A 16554-nucleotide genomic window follows, 5' to 3' on the forward strand; every position below is an offset into this window, starting at 1 on the left:
TCTGGGATTACATTTTGACTTTTATTGAAATACAAAAAGTGCAAACTGTGAAATATAAGATTGGTGCAGATTAGAAGGAAATAAACAATGTGAACCGTGAAAACCCCAGCCCTGCACCTGATGAACATCAACAGAAAAGAAAACAGCAAACACCAGCAACAAAAGCAAAGCCAAAAATTTTGCACAGGAGCCCCTGCGCATAGAAGAGGAAAGAGGGACCAAAAGGGCCCTCGGCTCTCTCAAATTAGCAAAAATTGCCACAAGGCATCCAGGTGGCCCCAGCCCCCCTGCACCACCCAAAAGCTCTGGTGTCAGGACATAGCTTGGGCCAGGGAGCAGGGAGTGATTAGAGGCCATTAAGACAGCAGGAGGCTTAGCAGAGGGGAATGGTCTAGGTGCTAAAAAGCAGAAGGTTGAAGTGGAGCAAGTACCCCCACAGGGTGAAATGGCTAATAGCTAACCTGAAAGACGAGCCAGGGAAGAGACCCTTGGGCAGCTCTACAGCAAGGAGAAAACCGACAAAAGACCAGCACCCTAATCAGATACAGCCCCCCACCTACACGTGGCAGTGAAACCCAGCCCAGCCAGCACCCTGCCTGTGTGAGGAGGCTGACCAGGCGAGGGGGGAATTTAACCCCCTGGGCTGCAGGCAGGCGCAGGCCAGTTCCTTGCTCAAGTCACAGGAGGGATATTTCAATACAAGGCATTCAGGAGAGCAGACTGCAGAAGTAAAGCAACCCTGGTTACTGTGCCTGCTCCAGGGCTCCCAGCAGCTCCAGCACGAGGAGCAGCAGAGAAAAGGGGATATTTACACTGGGTCCCTTCCAGGATTTGCATTTTCCCACCATGAGCAGAAGCAGCTTCCTGAACACCCTCCAAATCTGCTCCCTGCAGGCACTGAACTGGAGCAGGCTTTTATCCCTGCCTGCAGGGGATGCACCAGTCTCCATTTTGCTAAAAAAGGAAACATTAGTTCAAGAATTTAATTTAAAAAAAAAAAAAGGCCAAAAAAAAAAGCACCCACCAAACAAACTCCAGCCAGAACACGGACACTTGCAGCAATCCCTGCTCACCCCCAGCACTGCTCCTGTCGCTACAGGACAGGGAACAGTCCTTGCTGCTCTGCAGGGCTGGAACGTGCCACCCTCCCCAGGGAGCCAAGGCCTCGTGCCCTGACACACAGGCACTTCCCGTTCCAAGTTGCCAACCTTGGGTTTGTTTGTCCCAGGAGAAGTTAGCTGCGTTTGCCTTTTCTCTAGGGGGATATAAGCAAGGCCAGTGTCAGCTGCAGATAGAGTCAGAGCACCAAGTCTTCCCCCCATACCAAAGCCTACACAGAGCGGGGTGCCTGCAGGGAAAAAGGGGCTGCAATGGACTCCCTCAGCCTCCACGCTCCTCCCGGGCTGTCCAGAAAGCCTTCCCTCTTAAAACAAACACTGGGACAAGTACACCTCTCTCCACACTGTCCATCCCAGGAGATTACTCCTCCACAGCACATCAGCCCTGCTAACTTACTGTAGCAGAGATCACAGGTGAATTAGGAGCTGAGTATCCCTACCTCCAAAACATTTATTTGGTTACTGCTGTGAATTGTTCAGGCTGAAACAATTCATAACCTGGCCAAACAGGGAAGACTCCTACTCTTGGCAGTGGGAGACTAAGCAGCCTTGTAGCCTCCACAGGGCAAAGTCCCCCAGTATCTAGAAGGGATCAGAGCCAGCCCTCTCCTACAATATCTCTTGCTCCAGCCTTAGTAATGCTCACTGTTCCCACCCACGTGTTGGTGTGCCTCCTCCGAGCCAGCTGGCTGGACCTGTGCTGCCCTGCAGAGCTGCCTATGTTCGCACCCATCCCCATTCCAGAGCTTAGCAGAAAGAGCAATTTCCATAATTCCTACAGCAGATGTCACTTATTTTGATTACAACTGGGGCACCGACCTTTGGTCAGTGTTAAAGGCAGACTAAAATATTATGAAAAACCAAATTCTATTTAGCATCCAGTAGCTTTTTAAAAATTAGTCCTGCTTGGTCCAAAAGATTTGTCCCTGTGGCCAGATGCATCAGGGAGACCTGGCCCAGGCATGCAGGGCACAAGTTAAAAAGATAAAAACACACCAGTGAACTAAGGCTAGAAGCTCCCTGCTAACACCCTGCCAGGCCCAGACTAAGGAGAGGGATCTCTTTTAGCTCAGATAACGGGAATGCTGCAACCCAAAACCAACAGTGATGCCCTAACAGCATTGCAGCTGCTTTGGGCCAGGCTCACCCCGCTCCGAGCCTGCTTTGCGGACAACCCGATCTCTCCAGCCGTGCCCAGAGCACACAGGATGCATCTAACCAGGCTTCCAAGGTAGCATGGAAGGAAGGAATGAACCAAGGAGGAGATGGGGCAAAGGCCCTTGGCATGGAATAGCTGTTCCCTCACAGCTTTGGCACATGAGCGTTCGGCACCTGGACAGAAATTCATAATCCAGGCCTCATGCACTCCAGGATGAGTGTTAGCCCCAGTCCCTAGACCTTCCCTAAAGGCCATGCTCTCATGTGCTGGGGAAAGGTCTACTCAAAAAGACAACTAACCAAGGCGGTCTGTGCCAGTCAGCACAGATACACATGCCTGACAGAGGAGTAAAAGGCCTTGTGCTGCTGCCACAGGGAAAGGCAGTGATCCTCTTAGCGTTCAGTGGTTCAGTGCCAGCGGGGCGCTGGGTCCCTGCCACCCAGGCTCACCAGCTGTCAAAGAGCCCCAGCCAACCTCCCCCTCCCCGCACAGCCAGGTCTGGCATGAACCTTCCCAGCCGGGCTGGAAATGCTGCTGGAGGGACAAACACGCCCGAGGTGGGTAACTATGGGAGGCACTTCACCCACTACACCCCAGCAAACACGGACTAGTATCTGGAGCTGGTGATCCCAGAGGGGTTTGGGCTAAACTCAGCTTCCTTGTATTGGAGTCTGACAGGTAATACAGCCCATGTGCCGTGAGCCTGTCCTTCACTTGCCTGCCAAAAGCATGGGGTCTGGAGTGGGTGTTTGCAAGTGCAGGACATGCTGCTACCTGAAGCACATGGGCTGCCTGGCTCCCTTCCCTGCTTTGGGTGCCTCTGGGGAAAGGCAGAATGCACATCCAGTGCTGAGAGATGGCACTCGCAGCAAGAACATCTCTGCCACAAAACCCAGCAAGCCTGCCCTAGCCCAGACAGCCCATCTGAGGCGAGGGGGGTGAGCTGAGGCTATTGGGAGCTTGAAGAAAGAAGATCTTTGCTGAGGAAGGGACCAGGAGGGCAGAAAAACTGCACGTGAGGGAAGGAGGAAAGGAAGGCAGGTCATCTGATAGGGCAGCAGACTGGTGATGAGCCCTGGAGGAGCTGCACAGACTGGCAGGTGGGTTAGGACTCCACTCTCAGCAGCTGGGAGACCAGCTCCCCTCCCCATCCGGAGCAGCAGGTCTCCTGCTCGCTTACGTACACACTTTCTCCACCATCTCCACAGCCCTCGCTCTGCTCATCACCCAGAGGATCAATGGTCCCTTTGCGCTGGAGACACCTTGGTCACAGCTCCAAGACAAGGTGGGAAAGAAGGTGGAAGGTGGGCACAGTGTGCTGGTGTGGGCTGGCCTGGATTCAGGCCTCCACATCCTCAAAGAGCTCCTTCTGGTGGTCCAGCAGGAACTTGGTAAAGGTATTGATGGGGTTGATGGCTTTTAGTGTGATGGCTACATCTTTGGCCCACAGCAGATTTGGGCCAAACACAACTGCCAGGTTGGTGTTTGTCATCTTGTTTCTGTCACTGTGAGCAGAGACCTACGCGGGAAGGAAAGAGACCGTTGTGAATCCTACAGAACAATACAGCAGCTGCCCTCTACCCTCCCCAAAGCCAGAGCTGACAGACTCCCAAGGGCAAATGGGAGGAGAGAAGCTGAAGGCCCAGTGCCAGAAGGCAGCTTGGGGGAACACACATGACATCCAGCATTCAGGACGTGAGGAGCAGCATCTTGCCATTTGCCACTATGGATTAACCACCGCGCCATACCATAACAATAGGACCAACAGCACTGTCAGCCAGTATCTCTACAGTCTAGATCACCACTCAAAACAAAATGATCTTCCCTCTTGCTAGAATAGCCTTGCAGTGGCTGCCCTGGCAGCAGAAAGCTCTGTAGGGCGGATCTGAGACCCCTCTTCTAGTCTAATCTTCTATTCAGATATTTTGCAGTTGTACCTCCACCCTGGGGAGCTTCCAGCGTCCATGGTACAGACCACACGGGCTTACTGCCTGCCTGCACTTCTCAGAGTTATGAGAAGCAACTGCTTAGGCTAATTCATCATGATCATTCTTGATCTCTGTATAACAAGAACATAAGGTAAAGAAAGGCAATTTCCTAGCTTTAGACTTATTGCCTCTCAAAGGCAAAGAGGGAGCAGGCAGTCAAAAAGCTGATGCAAGGCACTGGCAACTGAACTAGAATACGACTGCCCACCTTCGGAGCAGCTCACCTGCACCAGAAAGGCTGTCAGTAAACGGAGCACTTGGTAGTTTTCTTCTGGCAGAGTCTGGAGTGTTTTGCGAACAACATCCACACGATTCACCTCTTCTACACCTAAAAATCAAGAGAGATAGGACAAGCAAGTCCATGAGGAATCCTCAGCACCCACCTTGATGAAAGCCCTGTTTGCAGTCACAGGGTATCCCATGCAGAACTGCCCCCCCTGCAAAAGATATCTTTGCCCTTGGCCAGTGCAACATTCAAGGAGTAGCACACTCTTGTTACAACTCACTCTGGAAGCTGACAACGTGGCTATAGAGGCCAAAAGTGAGGAGGGGCTCAGGTAGCTCCCTCAAGAAGGTCTTGAGAATCACAGCAGGGAGGTGGACATCTTCATACTGCTGGAAATCTACAGGCACACCTGAGAAAGTAGAGCAGAGACTCAGTGCTCACTGACCAAAGCAGGACCTCCTCCAAAGAATGGTACATAGCGGTCAGAGTCCAGAACTAGGGAAGCAGTATTTTAAAGAAGACAGAGAGGGTACTGAAGCAAAACATCTTCTAGCAGAGGGGAAAAACGTGTCCCAAAAACATATGCAAAGCACTGCTGAATCCAGCGCTACATCTTTAGAAGTCATCAAATGCAACAGATGACCAAGTTTCTTCCTGGTCATCTCCAGTCCCTCCAGAATAACCAGACCAAGATGGTATATCCCACCCCAAGAAACAGCGAAATTTTCAGGAAGGAAAAGGGCAGCAAGAGGAACATCAGTGGAAAGCAATATGCTTTCCACGCAGCAGAAGTGTCAGATGCTTTTCCCTTGCAACTCAGGCCATACCCTGGTGGGGCCTCACCTAGAGACCTATCGGAGAAGGACAGAAGCCATGATAGACTAGTTCCAACACAATTCCAGTTGGACAGTAGTAGTTCAGGAATGAGAGGGGCTCTGCTGAGTTTGGGTACTTACCCATGTTGTATTTTTGCTGCACCTCCCTGACAACCTGTGTATTTGCTGATCTCCGGAAAATCCCCTCTGTAGCAAGAGCTGTGAAGTGAGAGCAAATGGAGAAGAAAGATCAGCCATGTGAGTCTCTAAAAACGCTGGTCTTAATCACAAATCCATGCTGTGGGGCATTCAGACAGATGTCAGCAAGTCCCTTTTTTACAGTATGGCAATTCTTTCTGCTTCTGCTACCAGGCAAAGGACACAATGAGCAGTTTGCTGCTCTTATACAAGGGGCAGTATGGACAACTGGAAGAAAGAGGTCTCCTAAGCCCTGCACAATCTCTCTTGAAAGCTAACTCACCTAGTTCAGGCCTTTACAGCTTATTCTAGACTGCTGTTCTTCTTTATCTTACCACACTCTGGATGGGAACTTAGGTGGAGAAGAGGCCACTGACATGGAATTAAGAGGGGCTGCAGCTTCCCCTGAACACTTACCATGCTCCTGCAAATGAGCAATGGTGTCTCTGACCACCAGAGGAACAGGAGACTGATCAGGGTTCTTCTCCCTGAGACTGTGGGAAGAGACAAAAGGTTAAAAATGACTGGTCCTCCCTGCCCTGCATGCAGCCCCTGAATCTTGAAGTTGCCCCCACAAGCTCTACCACATAGGATCTTGCTATCCCAGTCCCTGGTTTGTCCATTATTCCAGCCTTCTCTCCTCTTCACCCATTATGCTACATCATTCACTGGAGCAAGTATGAGCTCATTACTACACCACAGGAATATTTCTCTTCTGTAAAAATCATAGCCTGTAGATGCCAGGGCAAAGGGGTTCCCAGAAGGCAAGGCTGCTAGTTATGAATCAGATGAAAAGGGTTAAGCTTCCTTTTTACTTCCCCATAGGAGCAAGGGCAGAAAGCTGACACGCGAGAGAAATATATATGGGGTAAGTTTACCCTCCCCACTTCTGTAACAGAAGATATATCAACCCAATGGCTGTCAGGGAAGACCTAGTGATGCCAAGGCGTTCGCTGCCACCCTCACGTTGGATTGACTATACCACTTGATAGCATGGAGCTGTTCACCCTTCGCAGGCTACTAACAAGCTCAGGCACACAGCATCATGGGAGTTACATTTGGAAATGTTGTGTTGAAGCTGGGGAATGTGCTCCCAGATTGCTTCAGAGGATCTGTCTGGCCACACAGTACTGGCTCCTCATCATTCGCCAAGGAGGCAAAAATCACGCTCAAAGTTAAAAATACCTGCAACGCTTAGCCAGTATCACTAGCCCTTGCCAGTGTTTGTGTTTGCCTGTGTCACCGTGCAGGAATGGGGGGGATGGGAATCAGTACAAGGGTGAGAAGAAGTGCTTTAAAAATAGAATTTATGATATGGAACAAAATAAGTAACAGATCTGCAGCACTGCTCAATCAAAATAGCATAGCCCTAAAGACACCTCCACCAGCCTGCTACAGACTTGCTTTGCTTAAAGGAAGTTTCTAGTGGCATAAAGCCATCCCCATGGCCCTTATTTTGCTCCTCCCTTAGTGACCCTTAGTTGCAGAAAAAAATCTTATCCTCATTTAGATACAATCTAGCCAGGGAATCAAGAGGGTGGAACTGAACTGAGTCAGTCAGGATCTGGACATGAGTGCAGAGTTCCTCAGAAGAATGATTAAAGCTTTTTAGGTAGTCTGAACTGCAAGAAATTTTACAGCCACTTTTGCTGCTGTTCAGTTGTAAATACAGTGACCTCATATCAAGCAAGTAAGGGCAAAAGCAACACAATCCAGAGATACTCACTGCTGGAGCGAGACTCCAAACTGCTGGTTTGGCAGCGGTGGGCGCGGGGGTGTTGGCTTCTGGGGCACTTGTGAAGGTTTCTGCAGAGATCTCAGATATTCATCATACCTGTAGCAAAACACAGACTAGTAAAAAGCCACTCCACCTCCTAGAAAGAGCACGAACCCAGCGCTACACTTGACCCACTGCACACCCAGTGGAACAGCTCCTGCCTAGCATGGTTGATTCCACCTATGCAAAAATGGGACAGGCAACTCTGGAGCATAGGGGTAACAAGAACAAACATCTGGTTGCCAGAAAAAAGCAGGGAGAAAGAAGTATCTATCCGGAATCAGAAGCTGGAGTAGCTGAGAATGACAGACAGCATGGGCAGGAGGCCAGGACACCATTGCTTGTGATGAGACAGTTGCATGTATGTGTTAAGGACAGGGAATCAATCTGGTAGGACTGAGATTGTGGCAACTTTGGGAAGCCCCAAAGATAAGCTGAACTGTGCAGAGTGAGCAAAGCAGGTGCCCAGATGCAGCAGATGCACACCACAAGCTCCAGGTCAGTGTTAAGGTCAGCACCTTGCAGAAAGCCCCTGAGGGGTGAGTGGGAGAGGCAGGAATGGTGCTCCACTGGAGGAGGATTTTTAACTGGAGGACAGAACTGGGCACTGGGGCTAAGGACACACAGGAAGGAGCATGGAGAGAAACAACAGTCAATTTGTCACCACTCCCTCCAAAACCACTGCCTGAGTGGAACAATCTCTTCCTCCCCTTGCCATTCCTCCAGAAAAGTCTCCTCTCACACAGCCCCAAGCAAATGGGAGACAGCAGCATTCTCACTTCAGCACTTGGCTTGGGATCCCCAACTGTTCCAGCTTCACATACTCCTCCAGCTCACTAAGGAAGTTCACATAAAAAATCTTTCGTCCAAACTTAAAGCTGAAAAACAAGAGAAAAGTAGGTATGTGAGGAATCAGGAAATTCAGTATCAGAATGGACTTTTCACAGGCAAGGAGAGCAGGGGTCTGCAAGAGACATCAATGGGGCAAAGCAGCAGGTATGGCTGAGCAGCAGAGATGTCACCCACATAGCTCTCCAACTCCATATATTTTACCAGGAGATGCCAAGACTTTCCAACTCATGTTGGAAGCCCTAGCAGCAGCAGGCTTCCTAAAATGCTGGATTTCTCCTTCCTAATTTCAGCAGCAGGTTTTGTTTTCAATTATTTTACAGAGTTAGAATTTCAGCATGAACACAATGAATTAAGTATAATTTGGACTGATACTCTCACTTCCTTTTTCATTATTAGCAGAGCCTGCAACACTTTACTTCTACTTAGCTGGATAGAAAGGGAGCAGCACAGAACTGCAAACTCTGTAGGTTCCCAAAGCAGTACTTCTTGTGTCTGAATATTTCTGAGCTCAGAAATAGGAGAAGATATCATAGGGTGAGAGACTTCAGGGTAGGCTTGGCAGTCTGCGCTCGTCTTGTACCCCACTGAGAATGCCCCATTATTCCCCTGCAGTCTGAGGATGTGGGTGAGCCTCCTATAGTGAGTGCTTCTGTCGTGGTTTAACCCCAGCCAGCAACTAAGCACCACGCAGCCGCTCACTCACTCCCCCCCATCCAGTGGGATGGGGGAGAAAATCTGGAAAAGAAGTAAAACTCGTGGGTTGAGATAAGAATGGTTTAATAGAACAGAAAAGAAGAAACTAATAATGATAATGATAACACTAATAAAATGACAACAGTAGTAATAAAAGGATTGAAATGTACAAATGATGCGCAGGGTAATTGCTCACCACCCGCCGACCGACACCCAGCCAGTCCCCGAGCGGCGATTCCCCGCCCCCCCTTCCCAGTTCCTAAACTAGATGGGATGTCCCATGGTATGGAATACACTGTTGGCCAGTTTGGGTCAGGTGCCCTGGCTGGGCACGAGAAGCTGAAAAATCCTTGACTATAGTCTAAACACTACTGAGCAACAACTGAAAACATCAGTGTTATCAACATTCTTCACATACTGAACTCAAAACATAGCACTGTACCGGCTACTAGGAAGACAGTTAACTCTATCCCAGCTGAAACCAGGACAGCTTCCTACCTGATCAGAGGCTTGAAGAGAATCAGCAGGGTCTTGATGAACATGGTTGGGTGCACAATATACAAGGCTTTGATGTTCTTCTTGTACCTGCCAAGACAAGCTAAGTAAGGATGAGCTGCACTTTAAGCAGAGGAGCCAACCTTTCCACAAGATTAAGGCACCCTGGATGCTCCATTCCTTTTGCACCGAGCCTCACCACTTGCCAGCACCCACGGCCTCTGCCCTCCCATGCTTCGTAGCTGTGTCAGGCTACTCAGCAGCCTAAGGGCACGCTCTACTCTATTCCAAGATTCAGCCTCGTCAAGAAGCAACAATTACACCATGCGGCTGACACACTTGCCCTGGTCCTGGTTTTGCTGCTTGCCTGCTGGCCTAAAGGATGTAACTACAGAAGGAGCTGTTTATCCCATGGATTCAGCCTGCATTAAACAACAACTCACCTCAATAAGCAGCAGAAATAAGTGACAGTAAATTATGATCACCCAGCTACATGGGGGGCCTGGGGAAGATCTTCTATGTTAGGCTACAGAACAGCATGTTATATCCTTGCTTGCTGCAGCCTTACTCACTTGCGATCAAATTCCCTGTAGGCATCCCGCAGCCAGCTCAGGGATGGCTTGTTCTCACTGGTCAGGCCATGGTGCAGGTACACCAGTGTGTAATCACTCTCCACATACTGGTCCAGTGTGAATTTCAGGTACCTGAGAAGAGACAACTGCTGAACTCGCTTCATGCTCTGCCACAGAGGCTCTTCCTCCCTTTGGGACTCATTTTGTGTGCCATAGCAGAGGATTTGCATCCCCAGCAATGGAGGTAAGCACTGTGGGAGGACGTGTCCAGCTAAAGAAGTTACTGCAGATAGATCTGGCCCCAGGAATCCAGCACCTGGGAATTATGTCAGGCTTAAGAAGTTAACAGCAGCAGCCTCCTACGATGCTACTCACCCCAGCAGTTTCACGTGATCAAGTTGATGACTTGGGGGCATCCGGCAGGCACTGAACAAAATGACTTTCCTTCCGTATTTGTCATCACCTGCAGATGAAGTGCCAGAGATTACAGGGAGTTTAAGGACTACATTGTGCTCTTGGCAGCAAGGGGTAAACAGAGAATGGGAAACTGCCATAACAAGGCAGAAGTCTGGATTGCCACAACTGCCAGGAAAGCTAAACCTGATTTTCAGCAGAGTTACCATGGGCCTAGTATGGAAGCAGAAACCCGAACACCAAGGGCCAGGCAAGTCAACAACGCAAGTGGAAAACAGAGTCTGTGCTGCAGCCCTGAAAGAAAAGGAAGGATTGGAAGCCAGGATGCCTCAGGACACATAGGGATGGAGGCCTCAAGTACAGAACAGAGCACTCGGAGCATTAATCCTGCAACAGCTGTCCCTGGGCACTGCTCCTGATGCACATGTGCCCAGGGAGACACAGGGAAAACTGCCCCTCACAGGCACGATAACCACTCCTTCCGTCCTGCACACAGTCCCAGACTAACTGCTTGTGGTCTGGTGCATTTGTTTCGTGCTTCACCTGAAGTTTAGTCCTGCACACAGAACCAAGCCATTTCATACCCTGGAAACCAAGATATTCCTAGAAACAGGGCAGTCCCAGCCACATCCCAGATATGAGAAGCAAGCATCATCATAAGCCTCTTCTACAGAAGGACCAAGTAAGGCTGCTGGATTCTCCAGGGGGATTGCAGAACAAGCTGTTCACTGCTTCCTAGATTTTCCATCCACAGAGATATTTTTCCAACCTGAACTGGATGGAGCTTTAAAGTGCAGCACAACAAAGCATTCTATGTGAAAAACCAGCAGAAAACAGTCCCCATCACACTGGAGCCAAATAACCCATAAAGCACCCTCATCTCGGGGAGGGCACTCCCAGCCACCACTTGAGGCTTCAGAGACAAGCAGCCAAGTTTTTTCCAGAGCAAGTCTTCATAGGTCAGTGGACTTCTGCCAGCAGAGATCTCAGCCCTGTGAACAAAACCTGAGCAGATGGGCATGGACAAGCTTACTAGACATGCTAGGGGGATTGAGAGATTAGGTAGAGTAAGAATCAGGTCACAAATCTTTCGGACACACAGAGTTTGAGGGAAAGTCTGGTTCTCTCCCAGACACAACACCCAGTCCATTTCCATAAGGATTACTTGCTTTTTAGCACCAGCGGAGATGAAATGGTTCCTTTAGTGTGAAGGGTTAAAGTCTTCCCATCTTTCTTGCTATTCACCCTGGTCCAAGAGCTATGTTTTCTTGTCAAGCAGAAGGAGCACGGAGCAGTGGAAGGGGCTACTGAGGTTATACTCAACACCACCCTCCTTCCTCCCCCACGGCACAACCATCTCATACAGACCACAGCACAGAAAAGCAGCAAGGATCGCTATTTATGTGGGACAGCCCTGCAATACATCATTCCTCTTGAAATATATCCTTTTCCCCACACTGATTTACAATATTCAGAGCATGCAGCCATTTTCTCACCTTTGCATGGGCTCTGGCCCTCAGCTACCGCTTGGTTACACTCACCGTGCAGCAACTGAGATCTCAAACTGAACCCCAGAACAGCAAACCTGAGGTTTCTGGGAACACTGCCTGCTAGTAACAGATGACCACTTAGTGCTGCAAATGGCAGCCAGAGAACTCACATACGCCGGCTGTGACATTAAGATGCCACTAACACTCTTTTACCCCCTTCCTGGCCAGAAGAATAGATTCTCTTGCTACTTGTTCACTTACATTTTTCCCTCGCAAGTCCCATTTTCAAGTCACTCACCAGACAACACAAGAGACAGAATTTACTGATGCACACAAGCCAGAACCTCTACAAAAGCTAGGGACACTGAGGCAGCACTAGGTACAGACCAGGAAAGGGGTGGCATAGGCCATCACATTGACATACACATGCGGAGGTAAGGGGCAATTAGGGAGGACGCATGACCCAGAATGCAGGACTAGGAGAGAGTGATGCAAGGCTCATCTGGAAAAACCAGGTACAGTCACAGCCAGGCCACAAGACCAACATCACATTGCATATCCCACGGTAGCCCACTCTCTGCCTAGCCCAGAGTTTCTTGGTAGCTTGCTGTGAGCTTTAGGGCTGGGTCTAATGCACATAAGCTGTCTATAAAACAAAGGTGCAGGCTACAAAGTCCTGGGCAGGGAATATGGCATATTGTGACTCTTCCCACTGGTCTTGAGCCACTCATATGTCTCTATCTGGAAGACAAAGGGTCCTGCCTGCACAGAGCAGCAAGAAGATGGTAGCATCTGAGAATCCGCTGAGTTTTGTAGTGATGAAAGAGAACGGTCAGAAAGACTACAGATCTTTGCAGATCATAGCTCTGTACTAAAGTCAGAATGGGTGCTATCTTCAGTTAACTGAGAGGCTGCATTTCACACCAGAGTGGATGGTCTGAGGGCCAGAAGCAGATTGCAAGCTTGATCAAGGCAGGCCTTGGTTGTGAAGAACTGCAGCATAGCACCATGTTCATGCGATGTTCTGGGTGGCCACATGCTCAGCTCAGGCTCCTGGGCACTAATTTCCAGACCTGACAAGTCACAAGTCAGGAACCACATAGCTTAAAACACCTTCCTCTGGAATGATGTGAAAGCCCACAGCAGGGCCTATGTAAAGTCTAGAATCTCATTCCTTATATAGCCTTGGTGAAAAGGTCTGGGATCGCTGGTAAAGAAAAAACAGACAATCCATGATTCTGCCAAAGGGGAGATGCCAGCCATGTTTCCCCTGGTTAATTTCCAGGGCCAAGTACACCAGAAGATAAGCTATAGTCCCCTGGATGACTGAAAAAGGAGTGGTCCATTTTGCCTTCCAAATCAGAATGAATTTATGCATGAGACCTACACAGGAACCAGCACGCCCATTACTGAGTTCTGGGTTTCGCTCCAGTTTCACCACACTGAGCTCAGCCTGTTAACACAGACACTTTCAAAACAACCAACTGCCAATCTTGTTTCCACCTGACATATATCAGATCAGTCTGGTTCCTCCAGACATGACAAAATTCAAAATTCAGCATCGAAGCTGAACAGTCAGTTGTTCCAAGTTATAAACAAAAACTTAAAGCCCATTCCATGCATTCCTGGCTGTTGGAGGAAACTGCCTGCAGGTGGCCTCTCTGCCTCCAACTGAACAAGTTTTTATGGTGTTTGATCTTTCCCAGATGCTTCATCCCTTGTACTGTTTGCTTTCCTGTTTGCAATATTAATCTTATGTACGTAGGCTTTCAGCCCTTGTTTGCAATTGCAAATAGCTAAAGTTTCCATTGAATACAACCATAGACCATGAAGTAATCATTCAGCTTTTCAGGTTGTCTCCTACCTCTCCCAGATGAGGAACACTCAATAGTTAACAACAAACCAAAAAAGAAACAATTATATACCATCAGTACTCACAGAACACCCGAACAACGTGCATACTTTTGAAAATATTTTTGAAGTATGAACTTACAATCTACACTGGAATTAAACTACGTCCCTATAGAAGGTAATTCAGATACTTTTTTTTTTTTTTTTTAAACAACAAAGAGCAAGACAGTAGCCAATATGCAAAGCCTCTCCAGTCAAGACAGCTGCTCATCTAAAGAGATATTAACTTGTAGCACTGATGGACATGATAATTCTCCTGAACATTGTTATGGTGCTTTTAAGGCCCAAACTCAGTTTTTCCTCTCACCCAAAGAGCATCATTTCCAGTGCACTTTTGACACAAGGGGCAAGGAATATCATTGCTGTGGTTCCAAGCCATCAGTGCAGGACCATACTTCTAAAAAGGCTGAAGTTTAAATACTGAGGCTAATGTTTCAGATTGAAACCTGCAACAATACAAACATATCAGAGCGGAAATTCATATCAAGGTAGCACTGTCCTGAGATGGAGACTCTATTAAATGAATCTGTACAGCCAACACAGAAAATATACACTTGACCTGCAAATCCTGCTAAGTATTTCTAGGTATTTCTCCAGAAATATATCTGTTAACCTTTATGCCATGATTGGAGGCTGTCATACTACTCACTGGCAGTGTAACTGCAGTCCAGACACCCAGCTCATTCATTCCTACCTTCATCAGGTACCCTTGGCTGAGGACCCACCTCAATGAAACATTCAAATGGGAATATCCTGGTACTTTGATACTGAGAGAATGCAGACAGGTAAAACTTGCCACCAAAAGCTAGTGTTATTGGTAAAACAGCAAAGTTAACAGAGTTCAGAGTCAAGGAGAGGACACCACTACAGAATTCTGGAACAGTACTACACAAGTTTCACAAAGCTTAGGATGTTTATCAGAGCCACTGTCAGTAAAAAACTTCTCTAATGTAATTTCAGGTTCCTGCCAAGCTTATGACACAGCTGGGCAGTGTTCAAGCACAGTAGATTTTAGTTGCCTGCTGAATTCCGAAGTGGATTTAGCCCCTCAGGAAAAGAAGGTAAGGAGCTCAAAGTAGAAGTATTTTAATACATGCCATCTTCCATCTAGCTATTCCCAACATCCAAACACTGCCAGAATCATAAACCCTTATCAAGTGACTACAGCTCTGATACAAAATATACTAGAGTGTCAGATAAAGAATGCAAAGTGGGAGGATGCCTAAGCATATGGCAAAGGGGGAAGAAGAGCCCACCTAATGAGGCAGTGAGGATCAGCATTTCCATGGACTATGCGAAGGTATTGGCCTGCTGCTCAGAAACAGCAGAAAGAATTTCACACCAAGAGAAGTTTTCATCTACATTGAGAAGTGCGGAAGCATCAGCAGCCAAATTCCTAAGGCTTGGGACTGAAGTCTAGAGAGTATTAACAAATGCTCAGCAAGCACTGAGCAGTCTAGCACAGCTTCAGGCTAGAATGAGGAACAAATTACCAAAACATATCTCTGCAGCCAAATGGAGAAGAAATAGGTGACAGTTATTTTCAGTTGGAGAATCCAGTTTAAGCGCCAGCTGCTTAGCACGTGAGCGCAGCAGCAGATCATATGAAGGAACAAGAAGTAATCCCAGGATGAACTTCCAAAGCACACGTGACAAGGAGGTAAATCTGAATTCCAACTGAACTGGTCCAAGCAGGCCACCACCATGACAGAAGAGGAACAGGATTTATACTGAGACCCAAGAGCCCCAAAGTAAAGCCCACACGCAAAATTTGGCTCAGATGATTCTGCTGTGCCTGAGGCAGAGGTCCAGCCCTCAGAATATAATTTTGTGCAGCCTTTGGACTCCTGAAAAGTTGCCAGTGCAGCCTAAGGCTGAGCAAAGTTTGGGCTCCCCTGAGACAGTCCAGCTACAGGCCACGGTCATGCTAAAGGAATACCATGATCTACAGCTACAGTACCAAATGTTAGTGCCACAAAAAATCTACCTACCTGGTTGGGCCCCATCAAGTGCACCCTGGTCTGGAGGAACAGAAACAAAGTTAAAGCAAGCCAAGCTTCGCACCCTTTCCCAGAAAGTAATCTTGAGTATAAAGTCTCAGAGTCTAGCCAGATTGCCGCTGGGATGCATTTCGTTGCTGTCTTGCAGCAGCCAGGCTCCTTCTACTTCATCTTTCCCCAATCTCCTCTCCACAGCAACCTTAGCTAACAATTAGAGGGGGTAATAGCAACCCATGATTCCTGAATGTCTTTCTTGAATTTGCAACTAATTCTGTATAATCATAGTCAAGTTTCTGGCCCTTACTGTTACACTTCCCCTACCAGCAAAATGGCAACTGCCATACTGCCACTTTTAAAAGGGTTAAACACAACTAATTCTGAAAGTCAGGATCCTTTGAACCACTTCAGAAGTGTATAGAGAATGGCATCATGCCATATGAATAACACATCCAACAGACTGTTTTGCAAGAAGCTAAATTTCACTAATAAGCTGAAGATGAGGACAATTTAGATCTTCAACACACCCGTAGCTTTAAAAAAAAAATTAGTAGATTCTGATTAAAAAAAATAAACTGCTAGTTAGAAAAAAGAAAAAAGGTTTCTCTGGGCAGGGAGGGGTCTATGAAGGCATTTATTGCTATGCCCAGCCCCTTTCCATCACTCCCACAGCTATATATGCAACAGATGCACATGGGCCTATCAAGACAGGAGCCTGAGCAGAGCAGGGCTCTAGAAAGAAACTCTCCATTCCCTTGGTCTCCCTTAGAAACTTAGAATCCCTTAGAAACTCTCCACTCCCTTGATCTTACATGTCAAAACATGGTGCACCAGCTCGTCTTGCTTTGG

General features: G+C 48.0%; 1 protein-coding gene across 6 annotated transcripts in view; it reads right to left on the reverse strand.

Annotated features, from left to right (window-relative positions):
* The window catches only part of ARHGAP1 (Rho GTPase activating protein 1), a 27587-nt gene continuing 11033 nt past the window's right edge, over positions 1–16554 (reverse strand). For 5 of the 6 annotated variants that reach the window (XM_069784530.1, XM_069784526.1, XM_069784527.1 and 2 more), the window contains 11 exons: positions 15700–15729; positions 10269–10356; positions 9894–10025; positions 9325–9411; positions 8061–8159; positions 7231–7338; positions 5922–5998; positions 5448–5525; positions 4772–4900; positions 4490–4593; positions 1–3796 (listed from right to left, as the gene is read on the reverse strand). In XM_069784530.1, the coding sequence (XP_069640631.1) occupies positions 3617–3796; positions 4490–4593; positions 4772–4900; positions 5448–5525; positions 5922–5998; positions 7231–7338; positions 8061–8159; positions 9325–9411; positions 9894–10025; positions 10269–10356; positions 15700–15729 (1112 nt within the window). In that variant the 3' untranslated portion in view covers positions 1–3616. The remainder of the gene's footprint in view (positions 3797–4489; positions 4594–4771; positions 4901–5447; positions 5526–5921; positions 5999–7230; positions 7339–8060; positions 8160–9324; positions 9412–9893; positions 10026–10268; positions 10357–15699; positions 15730–16554) is intronic. The other variant, XM_069784532.1, reaches the window with a different exon arrangement.

The sequence above is a fragment of the Haliaeetus albicilla genome, chromosome 5 (genome assembly GCF_947461875.1).
Source record: "Haliaeetus albicilla chromosome 5, bHalAlb1.1, whole genome shotgun sequence".
Taxonomy (NCBI): Eukaryota; Metazoa; Chordata; class Aves; order Accipitriformes; family Accipitridae; genus Haliaeetus; species Haliaeetus albicilla.